Source organism: Arabidopsis lyrata, assembly GCF_000004255.2.
Source record: "Arabidopsis lyrata subsp. lyrata unplaced genomic scaffold ARALYscaffold_3, whole genome shotgun sequence".
Taxonomy (NCBI): Eukaryota; Viridiplantae; Streptophyta; class Magnoliopsida; order Brassicales; family Brassicaceae; genus Arabidopsis; species Arabidopsis lyrata.
In genome coordinates, this window is record NW_003302553.1 from 8,107,071 (window position 1) to 8,123,246 (window position 16,176).

General features: G+C 36.5%; 4 protein-coding genes across 4 annotated transcripts; 3 read left to right on the forward strand and 1 right to left on the reverse strand.

Moving 5' to 3' along the window:
* The first annotated feature begins 1,083 nt into the window (after positions 1–1,083).
* Positions 1,084–7,795, forward strand: LOC9321349 (phospholipase A-2-activating protein). Its single transcript, XM_002883109.2, has 22 exons — positions 1,084–1,242; positions 1,710–2,041; positions 2,364–2,467; positions 2,637–2,705; positions 2,917–2,977; positions 3,190–3,329; positions 3,751–3,940; positions 4,121–4,182; positions 4,374–4,462; positions 4,939–5,011; positions 5,094–5,153; positions 5,251–5,397; positions 5,489–5,527; positions 5,622–5,659; positions 5,744–5,830; positions 5,934–6,099; positions 6,388–6,465; positions 6,565–6,701; positions 6,944–7,020; positions 7,133–7,202; positions 7,400–7,465; positions 7,545–7,795. Exons 1-22 carry the CDS (start codon positions 1,183–1,185, stop codon positions 7,674–7,676), a joined length of 2,277 nt encoding a protein of 758 aa, XP_002883155.1. The 5' UTR covers positions 1,084–1,182; the 3' UTR covers positions 7,677–7,795.
* On the reverse strand, positions 7,745–8,789 carry LOC9319223 (transcription termination factor MTEF1, chloroplastic). Its single transcript, XM_002885237.2, has one exon. The coding sequence runs from the start codon at positions 8,681–8,683 to the stop codon at positions 7,853–7,855; it is 831 nt and encodes a 276-aa protein (XP_002885283.1). The 5' UTR covers positions 8,684–8,789; the 3' UTR covers positions 7,745–7,852.
* A 73-nt stretch (positions 8,790–8,862) lies between these two features.
* LOC9321350 (30S ribosomal protein S17) lies at positions 8,863–9,933 on the forward strand. The gene is made up of 3 exons (XM_021030665.1): positions 8,863–9,085; positions 9,278–9,434; positions 9,709–9,933. The coding sequence occupies exons 1-2, from the start codon at positions 8,924–8,926 to the stop codon at positions 9,431–9,433; spliced, it is 318 nt and encodes a 105-aa protein (XP_020886324.1). The 5' UTR covers positions 8,863–8,923; the 3' UTR covers position 9,434; positions 9,709–9,933.
* Positions 9,934–10,272: 339 nt separating this feature from the next.
* Positions 10,273–14,314, forward strand: LOC9319224 (protein TIC 62, chloroplastic). The gene is made up of 15 exons (XM_021030664.1): positions 10,273–10,589; positions 10,892–11,009; positions 11,095–11,167; positions 11,255–11,300; positions 11,381–11,557; positions 11,654–11,735; positions 11,843–11,915; positions 12,017–12,127; positions 12,230–12,382; positions 12,486–12,619; positions 12,738–12,977; positions 13,155–13,445; positions 13,541–13,687; positions 13,777–13,902; positions 13,998–14,314. The coding sequence occupies exons 1-15, from the start codon at positions 10,412–10,414 to the stop codon at positions 14,053–14,055; spliced, it is 2,007 nt and encodes a 668-aa protein (XP_020886323.1). The 5' UTR covers positions 10,273–10,411; the 3' UTR covers positions 14,056–14,314.
* The last annotated feature ends 1,862 nt before the right edge of the window (positions 14,315–16,176 follow it).

Below are 16,176 nucleotides of genomic sequence, written 5' to 3' on the forward strand. Positions count from 1 at the left end.
GGTGCGTTTATTTTAGTTAATATCTAATTTAAAGTATTTGTTTTCTTTTATTATTAATAAATGAAGGGAAATTGTTAAAAATGCCCCTTTTGGTGTGCCCCTTTTCAAAAATGCCCCTTTTAGATGTCCATTTTCAAAAATGCCCCTTTTTAAATCTGAAATTTTTATAAAGTTTTATTAGGTTTATAAGGTACTTATGGATTGTAACTACTACTTGAAGACTCGATCCAAGTATTTATAAGGTTTTATAAGGTGTTTTTAAAGGTTTTACAAGTTATTTTAAAGGATTTTTAAGGTTTTTCAAAGGTTTTACAAGATATTTTAAAGGTTTTTAAAGGTATTTAAAATGCATTTATAAGGTATTTATAAAGTATTTATAAGATTTTAGATACATAAAAATGTAGTTTGTATATGTTTTAATAATGTTACATACATATTTGGGTAAATCTTATATTTTTAAGAGCATTTTTTATAAAGTTATAAAGAAGGGGCATTTTTGAAAAGGGGCATTGAAAAAGGGGCATTTTTGCAAAAGCCCCATAAATGAATAACATGTATAGAAATAAAAGATTTTTTTTGCGACTCCATAATAAAAATATTAAACTCTTATTTTCTACATTTCTTACACATAATATCCTCTTATTCAATAACAAAAAAATATATATTACATATTTTTAAAAATATTTATAATATTTAAATTATATAAAAAATTTGTAATATTAATATTATTTCAACTCTATACAAATTTAATATATATGTATATATATCTTATGGGAACCATTTAAAAGAAATTTTTAAATTGACTTGAATTATATAGCTTTTAAATAAAAGTATTATTAAAAAGAAAAATAACTAAATAATGTTTAATTTCACGGGACGGGTAATATGATGAGACGGGTTTGAGTTGATATTTATAAAAGATCGTATACTACGGGTGAAATCCTAAAATTAACAATCAAAATAATCTATCAAACAAATTACATTTTGATTTTTTTAAGAAAATATAACCCCGCGGTGTACCGCGGGTTAAAATCTAGTTATTATACATTTATCCTTATATAAGAGAGAAAGAAAAGGAAATAAGAAATTAGTTTATTCTCTCCCTCAGTTCGTTTCTCCTTCCTCAAGTCACTTTTGAGTCGCAACAATTTGGCGTTTGGAATCTGCTGCTCTTTCTCAGTCATGGATATCGATTTTAACGAGTACAAGCTCAGGTGCGAGCTTCATGGCCACGATGATGATGTAAGATCTCTTTGCTAAATCTACTTCTTCTTTTACTGTTTTGATCTCTCGTTTTCGTGATCGATTCTATTCTAGATTCTGAAATTAAGTCTTGAATTTAGTAGTGTTTTAGCAAAATTCACCCTCGTGATTCCAATTTCCTTCTTCCGCTTTGCATCCAGGGTTTTTAAATTCTATGAGCTGATTTGATAGTTACTAGTTAGTGTGAGGCTTTGTTTTGATTAGTTTTCTTATTAGGTTAATTTCTCAACGAATTTGTACTCAATCTGAGAATTGTATCTAATAGGGTTGGATGTTTAACCTTGCGTGCCAATGGCATTAATATAGGTCAAATTTATACATTTTTTCGGCAGGAGTGTGATTGTTCTTTGTTTCTAAATCCATTCAACTGTATCTTTATGCTATTGAGATTGAATGATAACTGTGATTGTGACACTGGAAACTCATGGTTTACCAACATCTTTCAGGTTCGTGGGATTTGTGTCTGTAGTGATGATAATATAGCTACTTCATCAAGAGACAGAACCATCAGGGTTTGGTCACTGGATCCATCGGATAAGCGCAAGTATACCTCCTCTAAAATTCTGCTGGGGCATACTAGCTTTGTTGGGCCACTTGCGTGGATTCCACCAACTGATGAATACCCTGAAGGAAGACTCGTCTCTGGGAGTATGGATACTTTCGTGTTTGTTTGGAATCTGATCAATGGAGAGAATATTCAGACATTGAAAGGTCATCAGATGCAAGTCACTGGTGTTGCTATTGATAAAGAGGACATAGTGTCATCTTCAGTTGATCAGTAAGTCCTCCTGTTCATGTAATTTCCTTAGTATGAAATTTACCAACTGTTCAGTCAATAATGCCTCTTGCTTAGTATCCAGTGAGTGTATTAGCCTGCGGGTTTCCTTCACTGTTTCCTAATAATTGTATCCCATACGGGATATTATACAATTCTTAACCGTAGTTCTAAGGGTTTTACGAGTGTTAACTCTGTGCATTATTATCTCGAGTAGCGTACTAGCTTCAGTAATACCGGGGTAAAGAGATCCATCAAAATTTTATTTACTCTCTACTGTTGTGTAGTGTAACTTAAGTTCCCGTTTATTTATTTTTATCTTAAGAACCCTCAAACGATGGAGAAATGGTCAGCTTGTTGAATCTTGGGAGGCACACAAGTCGCCTGTCCAGGCAGTGATAAAGCTGCCATCTGGTCAGCTCGTTTCAGGTACATCATCCAGCTAAAGCTGTCATTTGATGCATTTGTTTCTTTTTTTCTGTCATTTTCTTGATGTCACGGACATTCTTATTCGATTCGGTTGTTCTTATGATACATATACTTCTCTTTGATTATGTTTGACGGCATAATTTTCATTGAAGTTATTTGTACTTACCAGGTTCAAGTGACGCCAGTCTCAAACTCTGGAAGGGAAAAACAAGTCTGCAAACTCTTTCAGGGCATACAGGTGAATTTTGTTGCTCTCTCTCAAATTTTCGTTTCTCTCGAAATTTCCTTTCCCATATGAGAAACTGCATATCGGAAATAAGATAGAATCTGATGCTAGCTGCTCTAAGATATCGTATCTTGTGAAGTGCCAAGATATGACCTGTTGTCAGGGATTCCTTTTTATTGGAGAAACTATTGTCTTATACAAGTAATTATATTTTGCAATGCAGATACTGTTCGAGGGTTAGCTGTGATGCCTGATTTAGGATTTCTTTCCGCATCACATGATGGGTAAGTTTTGCTTCCAACAAACTCATGCATTACTGAATGTCATTGTCCAAGTGAATCCTTATGTGCTTAACTCGAATTGTGTTGTCTTTTGCATGACCTGGATAATTTTTGTGATCCGTGGATAATATGATGCTTATGTTTTCTCTTATTCAGCCTTTCATGTGTTTGTACACAGCAAAGGTTGTAAATCACTATAATATTTTTTCTGACAGTTCAATCAGATTATGGGCACTAAGTGGCGAAGTTCTTCTGGAGATGGTTGGCCACACCTCCCTTGTTTATTCAGTTGACGCACATTCGTCTGGCCTTATTGTTAGTGGCAGTGAAGATCGCCATGCCAAGATATGGAAAGGTGATTACGGGTTCCTTTGTTTTTATTGATGCCTTGGCTGTTTATCACTTATGTTCTACAATTTTCTAGGTTATATGAGGTCTGAGATGTTTAAATTTAGAAAATCTCTCTCCACTTTTCAGTATGATGCTCGCTCTTAAAGTGTTCTTTGAATAATAATGATGTCTCTTATATCATATTTTTGTGGAAGACGTGTTATAAATTTGATTACTTAGTCACAACCTATGGAAAGTTAGTTGTTAGCATGTCAGACGGTAATCAGGTGATCAGAAACCAATTTGAAATGCTCACAAAGATTAGTCTGCAATAAATGTTATAATAGATATCACTTGCGAAAAGAGACTGACATTTTGGTTTAAAGCATGTTTAGATCTTATAGGTTGATCGGTTGTTCTTACTTTGTTGCTATTGTCTGGTACAGATGGAGTCTGCGTTCAGAGTTTGGAACACCCAGGCTGTGTCTGGGATGCCAAGTTTTTGGAAAGCGGAGATATTGTGACGGCATGTTCAGATGGAGTGGTTCGTGTTTGGACAGTACGTCATGACGCGATTGCAGATCAGATGGAGATTGATGCATATGATTCGCAAATTTCTCAGTACAAGTTGAGCAGGTAATCTGATCATTTATGGTGATCTCAACTCTTATCGATTAAATTCTGTGTCCGTTGAGTATTTTTTTCATGTGGCAATGCCATGACTTTGATTAGATGACCTGCTGACGGGGTATGATTTCTTGTCTTTTATGCTCAAAATATAACTGCAAAGTATATGCGTGTTATTCTTTATCTCAGGAAAAAGGTTGGAGGATTGAAACTTGACGAGCTGCCGGGGCTTGATTCTCTCACGTCACCAGGTACCACGTATTATCCAATTGATTGTATTATTAACCTTTCATACGGGTAGAAACACTAAGTCTTAAAGAAATCTCAAGAGAGCACATAGATAATCCCAGCTGTAATTGATAATGTCTGGCAATCAAAGTTGAATAGATTAAGCTGAGCATTCTTGTAACATCATCTTCTCTTATTTGATGTATATTCTCAGGTACCAGTGATGGCCAGACGAAAGTAGTAAGGGAAGGAGACAATGGGGTTGCTTATGCATGGAATATGAAAGAACAGAGATGGGACAAAGTAAGTAAACAGAATGAACTTTTATCTTTTTTTGTTTGTTGACTGCATTTCTCTTTTGCTCTTGACCTGAATGCATGCTTTACTATTTATTAGATCTTATGCATGAATATACAGATAACTTCCCTTTGAAACAATTGCCTTGAGGAATATTTGTTAATTTGTTCATAGAAAAGTTACCATTGGCTGTCTGGTCATACATTGATAGCATGTACTGCCAGCAAATTGTCACATGTATCAGTGCCTTTAGCGAGGATTTTAAATGCCTTAGTGGTTGATCTAATGTGGCAACCCAAACCTGGGAGGAAAATTGCATCTGATTTTGAATTCTGGTCGTCCTTTGAAGTAGCAATCTCTTAAGTAGATAGCAAGGATATGAGATAGATTTCTCTCTAACATTTGGTTGCATATGAAGGATTAAACATTAGCATTGTATTGTGTTAGAATGATTTGAGTTCTCACTGCATGCCTTTTTTCAGATTGGTGAGGTTGTTGATGGCCCAGATGGTGTGGCTGATCGTCCAATTTACGAGGGAGTTCAATATGATTTTGGTTAGATTTTGACCTATTATGGAAACTTGAGAATCTCTCAAAATCGAAGTGAACAAAATTCTTAGCCTTTTCTTTTCTCTAGTTTTCGATGTCGACATTGGTGATGGGGAACCTATCCGGAAGCTGCCTTACAATCGGTCAGGTACCTGAACGCTCTTACTGGCCTTGTTTTTATTACAATTGCAACCACAAGAAACTGCTTCAGTTTATGATTCTTCAAATCTTTTCTTGTTTGGCAGACAATCCTTATGATGCAGCTGACAAGTGGCTTCTCAAAGAGAATCTCCCTTTTGCATATCGGCAGCAAATTGTTGAATTTATATTACAAAATTCTGGGCAGAAAGACTTCAACTTTAATCCATCTTTTCGTGATCCCTTCACTGGCGGTATAAAATCACATGTTTTCGAAAATAATTGGTCCAAAATTTTTTTTTAGGATTTGATTTTAATATTGTTTTGCCTTTTTTTGTGTAACAGCAAATGCTTATGTGCCTGGGCAAGCATCTCATACAGCTGGTATGAATACACTGTCTGTGTTATTTTCACATAATACTTTCAGTTTCGCGTATTGTTCTTTTGTTGCCTCATGCTCTGACTCTTTCTGTTATAGCAACTCCGGCAAAACCTTTATACAAGCACATTCCAAAAGTACGCTGGAATTCTTTCTTTATTAGTTATCACTGTTTAATGTTTCTAGCTTTTGATCCTTTTTTCTTCCATTACTCTCTACAGAAAGGTGTGCTAGTTTTCGATGTTGCTCAATATGATGGGATTCTTAAAAAGATGACAGAGTTCAATACTACTTTACGATCTGACTCAGTAAGTTTCAGTATCAACTTTTGTCACACGGAATGATTAAATGATTATATTACTTATAGTATTGTTGGTATTTATGTTTCTACAATTTTTCCATCTTTTGAAGGTAAACAATGACAAGTCCCTGACCGAACTCGAAGTATCCAGAGTAGGCGCAATCGTTAATATACTCAAGGACACATCACACTACCACTCTACCAATTTTGCTGACATGGATATTGCTTTGCTTTTGAAAGTGCTACAAGCATGGCCACCTGCAATGATGTTTCCTGGTTGGTCTTCTCTTATCAATCAACTAGTCAAACAGAACTGTTTATTACATATTGAGCTTTTGATGGTAGCCATATGTTTCTCAATATTATGAAGCCATAGCAAAATCAGATGTTTTGGTTTATTTGGATGATATTCTTGGTTTCCATGTGTTTCTTTTGATGTTTCTTGCAGGCCATAAAGCATTTTGCCTTTCGCTGGCCACATTATTTTTGTCTATTGTTGGATATAAGTAGCCTTATGTTTTCTTTTGGGTTAAACTCTTATACCTATGGTTTTTGAATATGCAGCTACTGATATAGTCAGGATGCTCGTTTTGCATCCTCATGGAGCAAGTCTACTTATCAAACATGTGGAAAACAACAATGGTAATCATCTATTGCGTGAAGCTATGCTTTCTCAACATTAATGAAAGTAACAGCTAATGTCCTTTAACTGGTATCTCTCTGTTACTATATTTCAATCAGACCTGCTTTTGGATTTGATAAAGAAAGTTACAGAAGATTCTGCTCTTCCTGCAAATCTTTTAACGACTGTTCGTGTCCTGGTTAATCTATTCAAGAATTCTTCATTTCATTACTGGCTACAGACGCATCATAGTCAAGTACGTACTATACTGTGATTTTATACAATAACTAGGATGTGTGATGATCTTGATGAACCTACTATTGGTTTAGCTGTTTCTTACAGCCTGAGGATGGACTTTTGGTTTCTATGTCTAGTATCCATTGCTTTGTTGCGTCAGGGATTAGAAATGAAGTTTCTAATTAAATTTAAATATAGATATAGTGCCTATACAAGTGTGTTTTATTATATGATAATTTGATGAAGTGGTTTTAATTGCAGATTCTTGATGCCTTCTCAAACTGTTATTCATCCCCAAATAAGAATCTGCAGTTGGCTTATTCGACGTTGCTTCTCAAGTAAGACCTCTCTTAATATCTGTTGTTGCATTATTGCAAAATTGTAGCTTTTTTCTATTATACTCTCTGTGGAGAAGATCAAACCGTGATCTGTGCTTTTGTTCTTCCTCAGTTATGCAGTGCTATTAACAGAAAAGAAGGATCAAGAAGGTCAAGCTCAAGTCCTTTCAGCAGCTTTGCAGGTGCGCCTAAATTTGGTGATTTTAACCACTTGCATAAATCCAATTCTTATCTCGTCACCGAGTTGAATCTCATCTGTTTTTATTCGTCTCTGTACACAAATCTCTGAGATCAAAGTAAAATGGGAGAGGACCAATGTACCAATGTACTAAATAGTTTGGTATCATTTATGTGCTAATTTTTTTTTAACTTACTACAGGTTGCAGAAGAGGAGGCTGCAGATGTTGATTCCAAGTTCCGGAGTTTGGTAGCAATTGGGTCACTGGTTAGTTTCCGCGAACAACTAGAGTAACTTATCCGCTTGTTAATTACATAATTTAATCGATGTGTTTCTGTAACAACAGATGCTTGAAGGTCTCGTGAAGAAGATAGCGATAGATTTTGATGTAGAGAGCATTGCGAAATCAGCAAAGGCCTCAAAGGAAGGCAAGATTGCAGAAGTTGGGGCCGATATCGATCTTGTAATTCGTCAGTAACCTTAAAAGAGAGTCTGAGATCAAACCCTAGATTTGGATTTTCGATGATTCCCTCAACATTTTTCGTATGATTCAGAATCACTTTTCCTTGAAATGCAATTCAAATTTTCTTTCTTTCAGATATCTGAATATAAACATATGTTAAAAGTGAAAGCAGGGGAAGAGTAACTCTGCTCTTATGGCTTCCATTTGGAGTAGAATTTTTGATCACCCCACATTAACATTCTACTAAGCGAAACCCTAACGTTCTTCTTCTTCAAATGCCAATGTCTTGGCTTTATCCTCTTCCCCAAGCTAAACCCAAAATACTGAGGAAACTTTTTGAGCTCTTCAAGTTCTCTTTCCATGTCGTAAACCAGAAACTCGAACTTGGGCCTCAAGTTATCGTCAACACTGTATCCAAATATCGCGGGGATTCTCCCACAGACTCTAGCTGCTTCTTCGTGTTCGAATCCTATACTCTTCAAAAATCTCATCTTAGCTCTTAGCTTCTCAACTCTCGTATTCAGCACGTGCGCGTTCATCTTGCTAGCTCGGTTCAGATTCCGTAACCCTAGCTCCTTAAGGTAAACAAGCGTTGGTCTCAAGAAATACTCTACGTCGGAGAGGAGAATGTTCGGGCAATTTACGATTAAGCCCTTGGATTCTTCTGTGGAAGCTCCGAGCTCGCCGGTGAGAAAATCGAAGACGGGATCGATTTTGGAAATGTCGAAAGTGGGAGAGAAGAGCTGTGGACAGAGGAAGACGAGTCGTGGGAAATCTTCGTCGGAGATTCCTTTCGATTTGAGGAAGTTCACGGCGGAGAAGATAACGGGAAGATCATTCGCCGGAGGAGCAAGCCGGGGGTTCTGAGGAACAATTCCGAGCGAAGAAAGGTGTCTTAGATTTTCACGGTGCGAGGTTTGGAATTTGAGATAGAGAGGTTTAGAGCTTGAAGGAGGAGGAGGTGAAGACGACGACGAGAAAGACGAGAGAGGTTGAAGATGAAGTGAAGCAATAACAGCCATATCGATTTCTTCTTCACTTCTTACTTCTCATCCCGGTTCGATTTTATTTATATCTGTTGAAATAAACCAGAAATTAGTGTCTGAACCGGTTAAGTATGAGGCCGATTCATGGACCTTAATAGTATATTGGGCTACAGATCAAAGCCCATCATTATAAAAACCCTAGACGAGAAGAATCTCTTTCACTGTTTCTCTTGTCTTCGATCTTGAGATTCTCAAATCCATAGCTCGTTCGGGAAAATGAAGGCAGTGATAGGCACAGTGGTGTCGAACAAAATGCAGAAGTCGGTGGTGGTCGCCGTCGACAGACTTTTCCATAACAAGCTCTACAATCGCTATGTCAAACGTACTTCCAAGTTCATGGCTCACGATGAAAAGGACTCCTGTAACATCGGCGATCGAGTAAATTTCTCTTCATTCTTTGACTTGAGCTCTCATATTTTCTAGTGAATTTGAGATACATTTGATCAAGAGCTCCAAATTTTAGTGAGCATTTAGGGAATGTTTGAACTCAACCATTGGAAGTAGACTTGCCTGTTTGTTTTTAGGCTGCTCTGAAAATGAAACTTGATTTGGTTATATATGAAATATTAGGTGAAATTGGATCCGTCAAGGCCTTTGAGCAAGCATAAGCATTGGATTGTTTCAGAGATCATAAAGAAAGCACGCATTTACTCTCCACTGGCTGCTGCTGCTGCTCTCAATTCCTCCTCCTCCATTGCTGAGCAGTCTCCTGTTTCGTCTTCCTAAGGTGATTTAGTTTTTGCTATGTGATTTTTTTGTATCAGATTTTGTTTCACTTGCTAGTCCAGAGTAGTGTCCTTGGGTACCTTTAGCTAGTTTTTGTGTGGCGATATAGCGCTTGTTAGGCATCTTGATGTTCCATTCTTAAGTTCTTGGAACCCATTTTGTGCTGCCTACATTGTCTTTGTCTTACCCAGTACGATTTATAGCTTGTTACTTGTTAGGCATCTTTACCTTTTTGGTTGGTGAGGCTTTAAACCTCTGACTGTTCCTCTTGATAGGCGCAAACTCACCAGGGTCGGAAACATGTGTTTCGCAGACGGTAGCATCATCATAAACAGAGAATGTGGCAATTGAGAACATAATCCATCAAGCTGTAGTGTAGTGCTTTTACTAGGTGATGTTGATCAGATTTTCAAATCCTGATTACTTGTATGATTGATGAATAATCCTGATTGGTAACAGATGATCTATTGAAAGTTTATAGAGATTGTGTTGGTCAAATCTGTTCATAAGTGATGTTAAGAAAACCAAACTTACTCATCTAATTGGATATAAGCATTTGGAGAAAATAAATGCCAATATGTAACAATGCATATAAGAGAAAATCCAAGGCCAGAATTATTCAAATTCTAATGTGTCTTGTGAAATGATTCTGGTTTGGATCCAAGTTTTAGACCAAACCAAATCGAACCATCCTTGCCATGTCAGCATTGTAGCCACTACTACTCCAAATCCAATCAAACATTGATTGGTCTCTTGTAATGTTATGTGGGTCCCATCATATCAAGATGCAGTGGCAGACGCAGGAGAACTCTAGCTGAGTCTTCACTTGTATCCAGAAAGATAATAAAATTTGTATATTTTCTGTTTCTTCCTTTTCTGGTCGTGTACTAGTGTTTTCGTGATAGAAAATTTTCAAAGTTAATGTGCATTAGCTAAATAGCTAGTGAAGAAGAAGAAGAAGAAGAAGACTAAAGAACAATGGAAGGAACTTGTTTTCTCCGTGGGCAACCTCTAACAACAATACCATCTCTTCCCAGCAGAAAAGGGTTTCTTCTCCAAAGATGGAAGACCAATCGTATTGTCAGGTTTTCTGGTTTAAAGAATCACTCGGTTTCTGGAAAGTCCAGGTCTTTCGATCTTAGCATCAGGGCTTCAGGTACTACAAAAAAGTTTCAAGCTTTTTGATTACACTACTTCCGCATATTTTGGTTTGGCTTTCTTTGCTTTTAGTGAAATGAGACTTGCTCGATTGTGTCTTGTTTTTGCTGATGGTTTTCTGCAATGTTGTCCGTTTCCCAAGTCTTCAGTTCTAGTTTCAAAGTTCTCATTTTTTCTACCTTTTGAGTTTTGATCAGACACCAGTAGTCTCATATTAAGTACCACCTTCAACAATTCTGGTATTGATAATCTGGAAATCATACATTTTTACTCATTTCCCTACTTGTTATTGAACAAAAGGTCCTATAAGAGCAAGCTCTGCAGTAACAGAAGCAAACCCTGCTAACTTAAATTCCAAAGAAGACGACCTTGTCTTTGTAGCCGGTGCTACTGGTAAAGTTGGTTCTAGAACTGTGAGGTTAGTTTCTTGCTTCTTTAAGTTTGAAGAATAATTCACAATGCTGGTTGGCTAAAGTGTCCTATCAATGTTCTCTTTCATTCAGAGAGCTACTGAAGCTTGGGTTTCGGGTTAGAGCTGGAGTTCGAAGCGCTCAGAGAGCAGGAAGTCTTGTGCAAGTATGACTTACTTTGATACTGAATATTTGCTATAGTCAAGTGTTTCATCATTTTGGGTGATGTTTATCCGCAATTGATGCTTTGCAGAGTGTTAAGGAAATGAAGCTCCAGAACACTGATGAAGGAGCTCAACGTAAGAACAAAATGTTTTGATTTACTTACAATGATTTTGTTGTAGAAAAGTAACAGGCAGTGTCTGTGTCTTTAGCCCAGCTGTAGAAAAGCTTGAAATTGTGGAGTGTGACTTGGAGAAGAAAGATTCAATACAGCCCGCATTGGGAAATGCATCAGTGATTATATGCTGTATCGGTGCTAGCGAGAAAGAGATCTCTGATATTACTGGCCCATACAGGATTGATTACCTCGCCACCAAAAACCTTGTTGATGCTGGTAAGACAAAAATGCTCTCAAAGCGGTTTTGTTGTCCATTCTCTCTTTCTTTTCCTCTTTCTTGTTTCATTGTTGCCTCTTTGGTATTATGAGCAGCAACCTCTGCAAAAGTTAACAACTTCATTTTGGTGACATCCTTGGGGACAAATAAATTTGGACTTCCTGCTGCGATTCTCAAGTAAGTCTAATGTTTTTCTTTCATTACACACTTTTGTCAGAGATGCCCATAAAACTTAATGGCATGTTCTTGTTATATGACTTCTTCTAATCATCTCGTTTGTGAAGCCTATTCTGGGGAGTTCTTTGCTGGAAGAGAAAAGCTGAAGAAGCGTTGATTGCAAGCGGTCTCAATTACGCAGTGAGTAATTCACAAAATAAACTAAACCAAACTTACAGTTTCACAGACTCTTTCGATTGTATCATACCTTAGAATTTTGTCTTTCCATCTTTATTCATTAGATAGTTAGACCTGGGGGAATGGAGAGACCGACTGATGCATACAAAGAAACTCATAATCTCACTCTTTCTCTAGACGATACATTGTTTGGTGGTCAGGTCTCAAATCTCCAGGTATTAATATTTTTCCCTCGTTTCTGACACAGTGATATGACACATTATGAAGAAGAGCTTTAATTTTTTTTGGTTTTCTTCTTCCTTGTTATTGATCTCCAGGTTGCAGAGTTACTTGCTTGCATGGCAAAGAATCCTCAACTTTCTTTCTCCAAGATTGTGGAAGTGGTTGCTGAAACAACTGCACCATTAACTTCAATTGAGAAGCTTCTTGAAAAGATTCCTTCCAAACGTCCTTATGTGCCTCCACCGAAGGTTAGTTATATTGCTTTTATCTCCTTTCTTTTTCGATTTTGATTTTCGCTCTCTTTTAATAAGATGGTTTATCTTTATTTCTCTGCATTTCGGTCGTGGACAGGCATCAGTTGCAGCTAAAGAGGTCAAACCAGTCCCTACTAAGCCTGTCACTCAAGAGCCAACAGCTCCCAAGGAGGATGAAGCACCTCCAAAAGAAAAAGATGTGAAACCTAGGCCGCTGTCTCCTTATGCCGCGTAAGACAACTTGTTCCTCAACGGCAAAAAATCAAATATGTAGCTAAAATGACCTGTTGGCATGACATTGATTGTTTTCGGTTCGTCTTGTTTCCTTTTTTTTGTGAATGTAATATAGCTACGAAGACTTGAAACCTCCAACATCTCCTATTCCAAGTTCGACCACATCAGTTGGTCCTGCCAAATCTAAGGAAGTAGATGCCACTCAGGTTCTTGTTGAGGCCAATGTAGTGCCAGTGCCAGATAGTACCTCAAATGTCCCAGTAGTAGAAGAAGAAGAAGTAAAACAAGCTGTAGAAGAAGTAGAAGTAATGCAAGCTGAGGAAAAGAAAGAGAGGCCTCTTTCCCCTTATGCCCGGTAAAACCTTATTATCTTTGCGGCTTTATTGTATACAGGAGTCACTAGATTGAAATTGATTATGAGCGGCTGCATACAGTTTCTATTGCTATCATTACCGTTGGAGAAATAAATGTGTGAGCAGATAATAAGTTCGAAAGTTTGATGCTTTTTCTACTTGGCCGTTTTGTGATGCAGCTACGAAGATCTAAAACCACCCTCATTGCCCTCTCCTACAGCTTCGGGTACCAAAAAGAATGATTCTTTGTCGCCTGGTCCAACAGATTCTGATACTGATAAAAGCTCAACAGTTGCAACAAGTGTCACTGAGACAGCAGTTGAAACAAGTGCCACTGAGACAGCAGTTGAAACAAGTGTCACTGAGACAGCAGTTGAAACAAGAGTCCCTGAGACAGCAGCTGCATCAAGTTTCACTGAGACAGCAGCACCAGCCACACCAAGAATGAGGCCTCTTTCTCCTTATGCAGTGTAACAACTTTTTCTCTTCTGTTATAAATTTCTCTATATATCTAAATCGCTTGTGGTCTGTTTTTTCTTCAATGAATCTATACTGTCTTTTGCAGTTACGCAGACCTGAAACCACCAACCTCACCAACTCCTGCATCAACTGGTCCCAAGGAAGCAGCATCTGAGATAACAGCATCTGCAGAAGATAACTCAGAGTTGCGTGGAGGCAATAATGATGTGCTGAAAACAGTTGATGGAAGTGTGTAAGTATCTAGATGCCAAATTTAAAGTGTGTGTAGTCAAGGAATAAATCAATACAATATCTCAGGTTTTTCGCTTGTTGTTTTGTCAGGAACACTACTCCATCTTCCTCTATACCGGAAGCAGTAACTGTTGTTAGCAATGCGGTAGACACTTCCCTTGCTTCAGAAGGCAATATAGCTCAGCCAAAGCCAAGGCCCTTATCACCTTATACAATGTAAGAGATACAGAGAGAGAGAAGCATGTTGGTTGTAAGTGTGTCCATTGTTATTACTTCATTTAATGTGAGCTGAGAGACTTTAATGTTTGCAGGTACGAGGACATGAAGCCTCCAACATCACCACTTCCTTCTCCAGTCATCAATCATTAGTTATGCGAGACGAGACTTGGCCTCTTAAACCATGGAGCTTCTTCTTAATTGCAGATTATAACCACTGAGTGAGTGAGAGAGAGATGGGGCAATTCAGTTTTGCAGTAGAAGAATACAATATTCATCAATATGCCTTATGAAAGAGTTTTACTATTTTTTCTGCTGTTCAACGATCAATGAAGTAACCATATTGTTTCCCTATCTCATACATATATGACCCAAATTACTTATCATTAGGCTTTCATTTTTAACTGTCTTATATCTCTCTCTTCTATCTTCTCATTCAATCAATTTTATGTGTTTAATTTGTATACAGGTTTAATATAAAAGAATTGGGAAAATTTATAAGTATATGTAATCGTCCAATAAAAAATTGTATTTACTGATAATAACGATTCATGAATGGATACTAAAAATTACTCTGCGCATGGTAAGAAGTGTCAATACTCTTAGAAGTTAGTTGTGTTGAAAATGTGGTAATCGAGACAAAAACTGAGAAGACAAGAGAGTTGTCGCTTATGTCTTGGAGCGAAAACAACGGAACAGAAACTTAGGAAGTCACAACGAAGAACACAATCCCAAAAATGAATCTTCTATTAGCTAAATCACCTCTCTTGAAAACACTTAGATTTACGTTTAGTCACATGGAACACTTCCTAACAAAACCAACACTAACAACAATTTGTAAGAAAATAATAATGTGATATCCTATCACGCAAAAACTTGTGTTGTGTATCCTTGTTGGCTATTGAAGACTAGGCAGTTAGAAACATTGAATAAGTACGGGGTTTATTTATTAAATATGCATCTCAAATTCTCCATGATACGTACGTAAGGTAGCTTTCTTATAGAAAAAGGTTTTTCTACTTTCTCACCTTTCATCGCTTTTAAGGCTTTCCTTTACCATTTCCATCTCAAGTGCTTAGTGCTTGCCAACTCCATCTCTTTAACCAAAAGAAACCCACCAAATACCTTTTCTAATTTACCATTAGTAACTCTTCCTGGTAATGCTTTGTCAAAAGATGTTTTTATATATTCGTGAAATGCGATTACAAATATTTGAATTTTAGTGGAGCTTTTAAAAATGGTCCACTTGACTAGTATGCAAACCATATAGATAACGTGGAACTACATATCCTTAAAAATCTAATACTGTTCCAAATGTTAATAGCTATCACTCGGAAAGTACTATGAGTCTATAGGAGTGTATCGTTATCTCCATATAGATTTTAGAGAAAATTTAATTTAGATATCTTGTAATGTATCATGACATAGAAAAACTAACTTTTCACTAAAATATAACGTGACTACATTTTGTCACTCACTACAACATAAGATTAGTGTACAAATACGACCATGCATGTTCCAAATAATTTAAATTTAGAATCTAGCGTAAAAAGAATCAGATTTAAGAACTATGAACTATCATTAGAATTTCACACGCAAATAACAGTAAATTAATCTTCGATTTGTTAGTTGTCCTTTGTGATGTTTCATGTTTGCATAAAAAAAGTAGCCTTTACAAAACATCAGACCCGAAAAGGGGCATTTTTGAAAAGGGGCACACCAAAAGGGGCATTTTTAACAATTTCCCTATTTTGTTTTATTTTAGGATATACACTTTATATTATTCATTAAAGCGTTTCAATCAAAGGCTCTTTCTTTTTTACATCAATCAAAGGCATTTCTTTCCAAGATCGGACTGGTTTAATGATGAAATAATTAGATAACCAAACTTAACGACTACCATGTAGATGAAATTTTTGCCATTCCATAACCAAACATATGGAGGGTCGAATTTGATATCTAAATCCTAAAAATATGTATTAGTTGTAAAAAAATAAGTCATTTATTGTAACATAAAGATGTTAGGTAAAAGAACAGGTGAAAAATATCAGAGTTTAATATCTATATATACATTTTTGGATGACTTTTAGCAAATAAATCTTGGAGTTGGAATGTATTTACGGATGAATGCCATTGGCATTAATTATTTAAATTTGAAAAATATTAATTAAAGATATTACCAACACGATTTCGAGAATCATAAATTCATATCTTCCTTAATTTTCTGAGTCATTAATGTGATAATCTTTAGGAAATATTTCTCTCTAAAAAAAA

Coding starts and splice junctions, on each gene's coding strand:
- LOC9321349 (XM_002883109.2), top strand. CDS start 1,183: ATGGATATCGATTTTAACGAGTACAAGCTCAGGTGCGAGCTTCATGGC. Junction 2,706..2,916: donor AACTCTTTCAGGGCATACAG/GTGAATTTTGTT, acceptor TTTGCAATGCAG/ATACTGTTCGAGGGTTAGCT. Junction 7,466..7,544: donor TGGTAGCAATTGGGTCACTG/GTTAGTTTCCGC, acceptor CTGTAACAACAG/ATGCTTGAAGGTCTCGTGAA.
- LOC9319223 (XM_002885237.2), bottom strand. CDS start 8,683: ATGGCTGTTATTGCTTCACTTCATCTTCAACCTCTCTCGTCTTTCTCG.
- LOC9321350 (XM_021030665.1), top strand. CDS start 8,924: ATGAAGGCAGTGATAGGCACAGTGGTGTCGAACAAAATGCAGAAGTCG. Junction 9,086..9,277: donor CCTGTAACATCGGCGATCGA/GTAAATTTCTCT, acceptor ATGAAATATTAG/GTGAAATTGGATCCGTCAAG.
- LOC9319224 (XM_021030664.1), top strand. CDS start 10,412: ATGGAAGGAACTTGTTTTCTCCGTGGGCAACCTCTAACAACAATACCA. Junction 12,620..12,737: donor CCGCTGTCTCCTTATGCCGC/GTAAGACAACTT, acceptor AATGTAATATAG/CTACGAAGACTTGAAACCTC. Junction 13,446..13,540: donor CCTCTTTCTCCTTATGCAGT/GTAACAACTTTT, acceptor TGTCTTTTGCAG/TTACGCAGACCTGAAACCAC.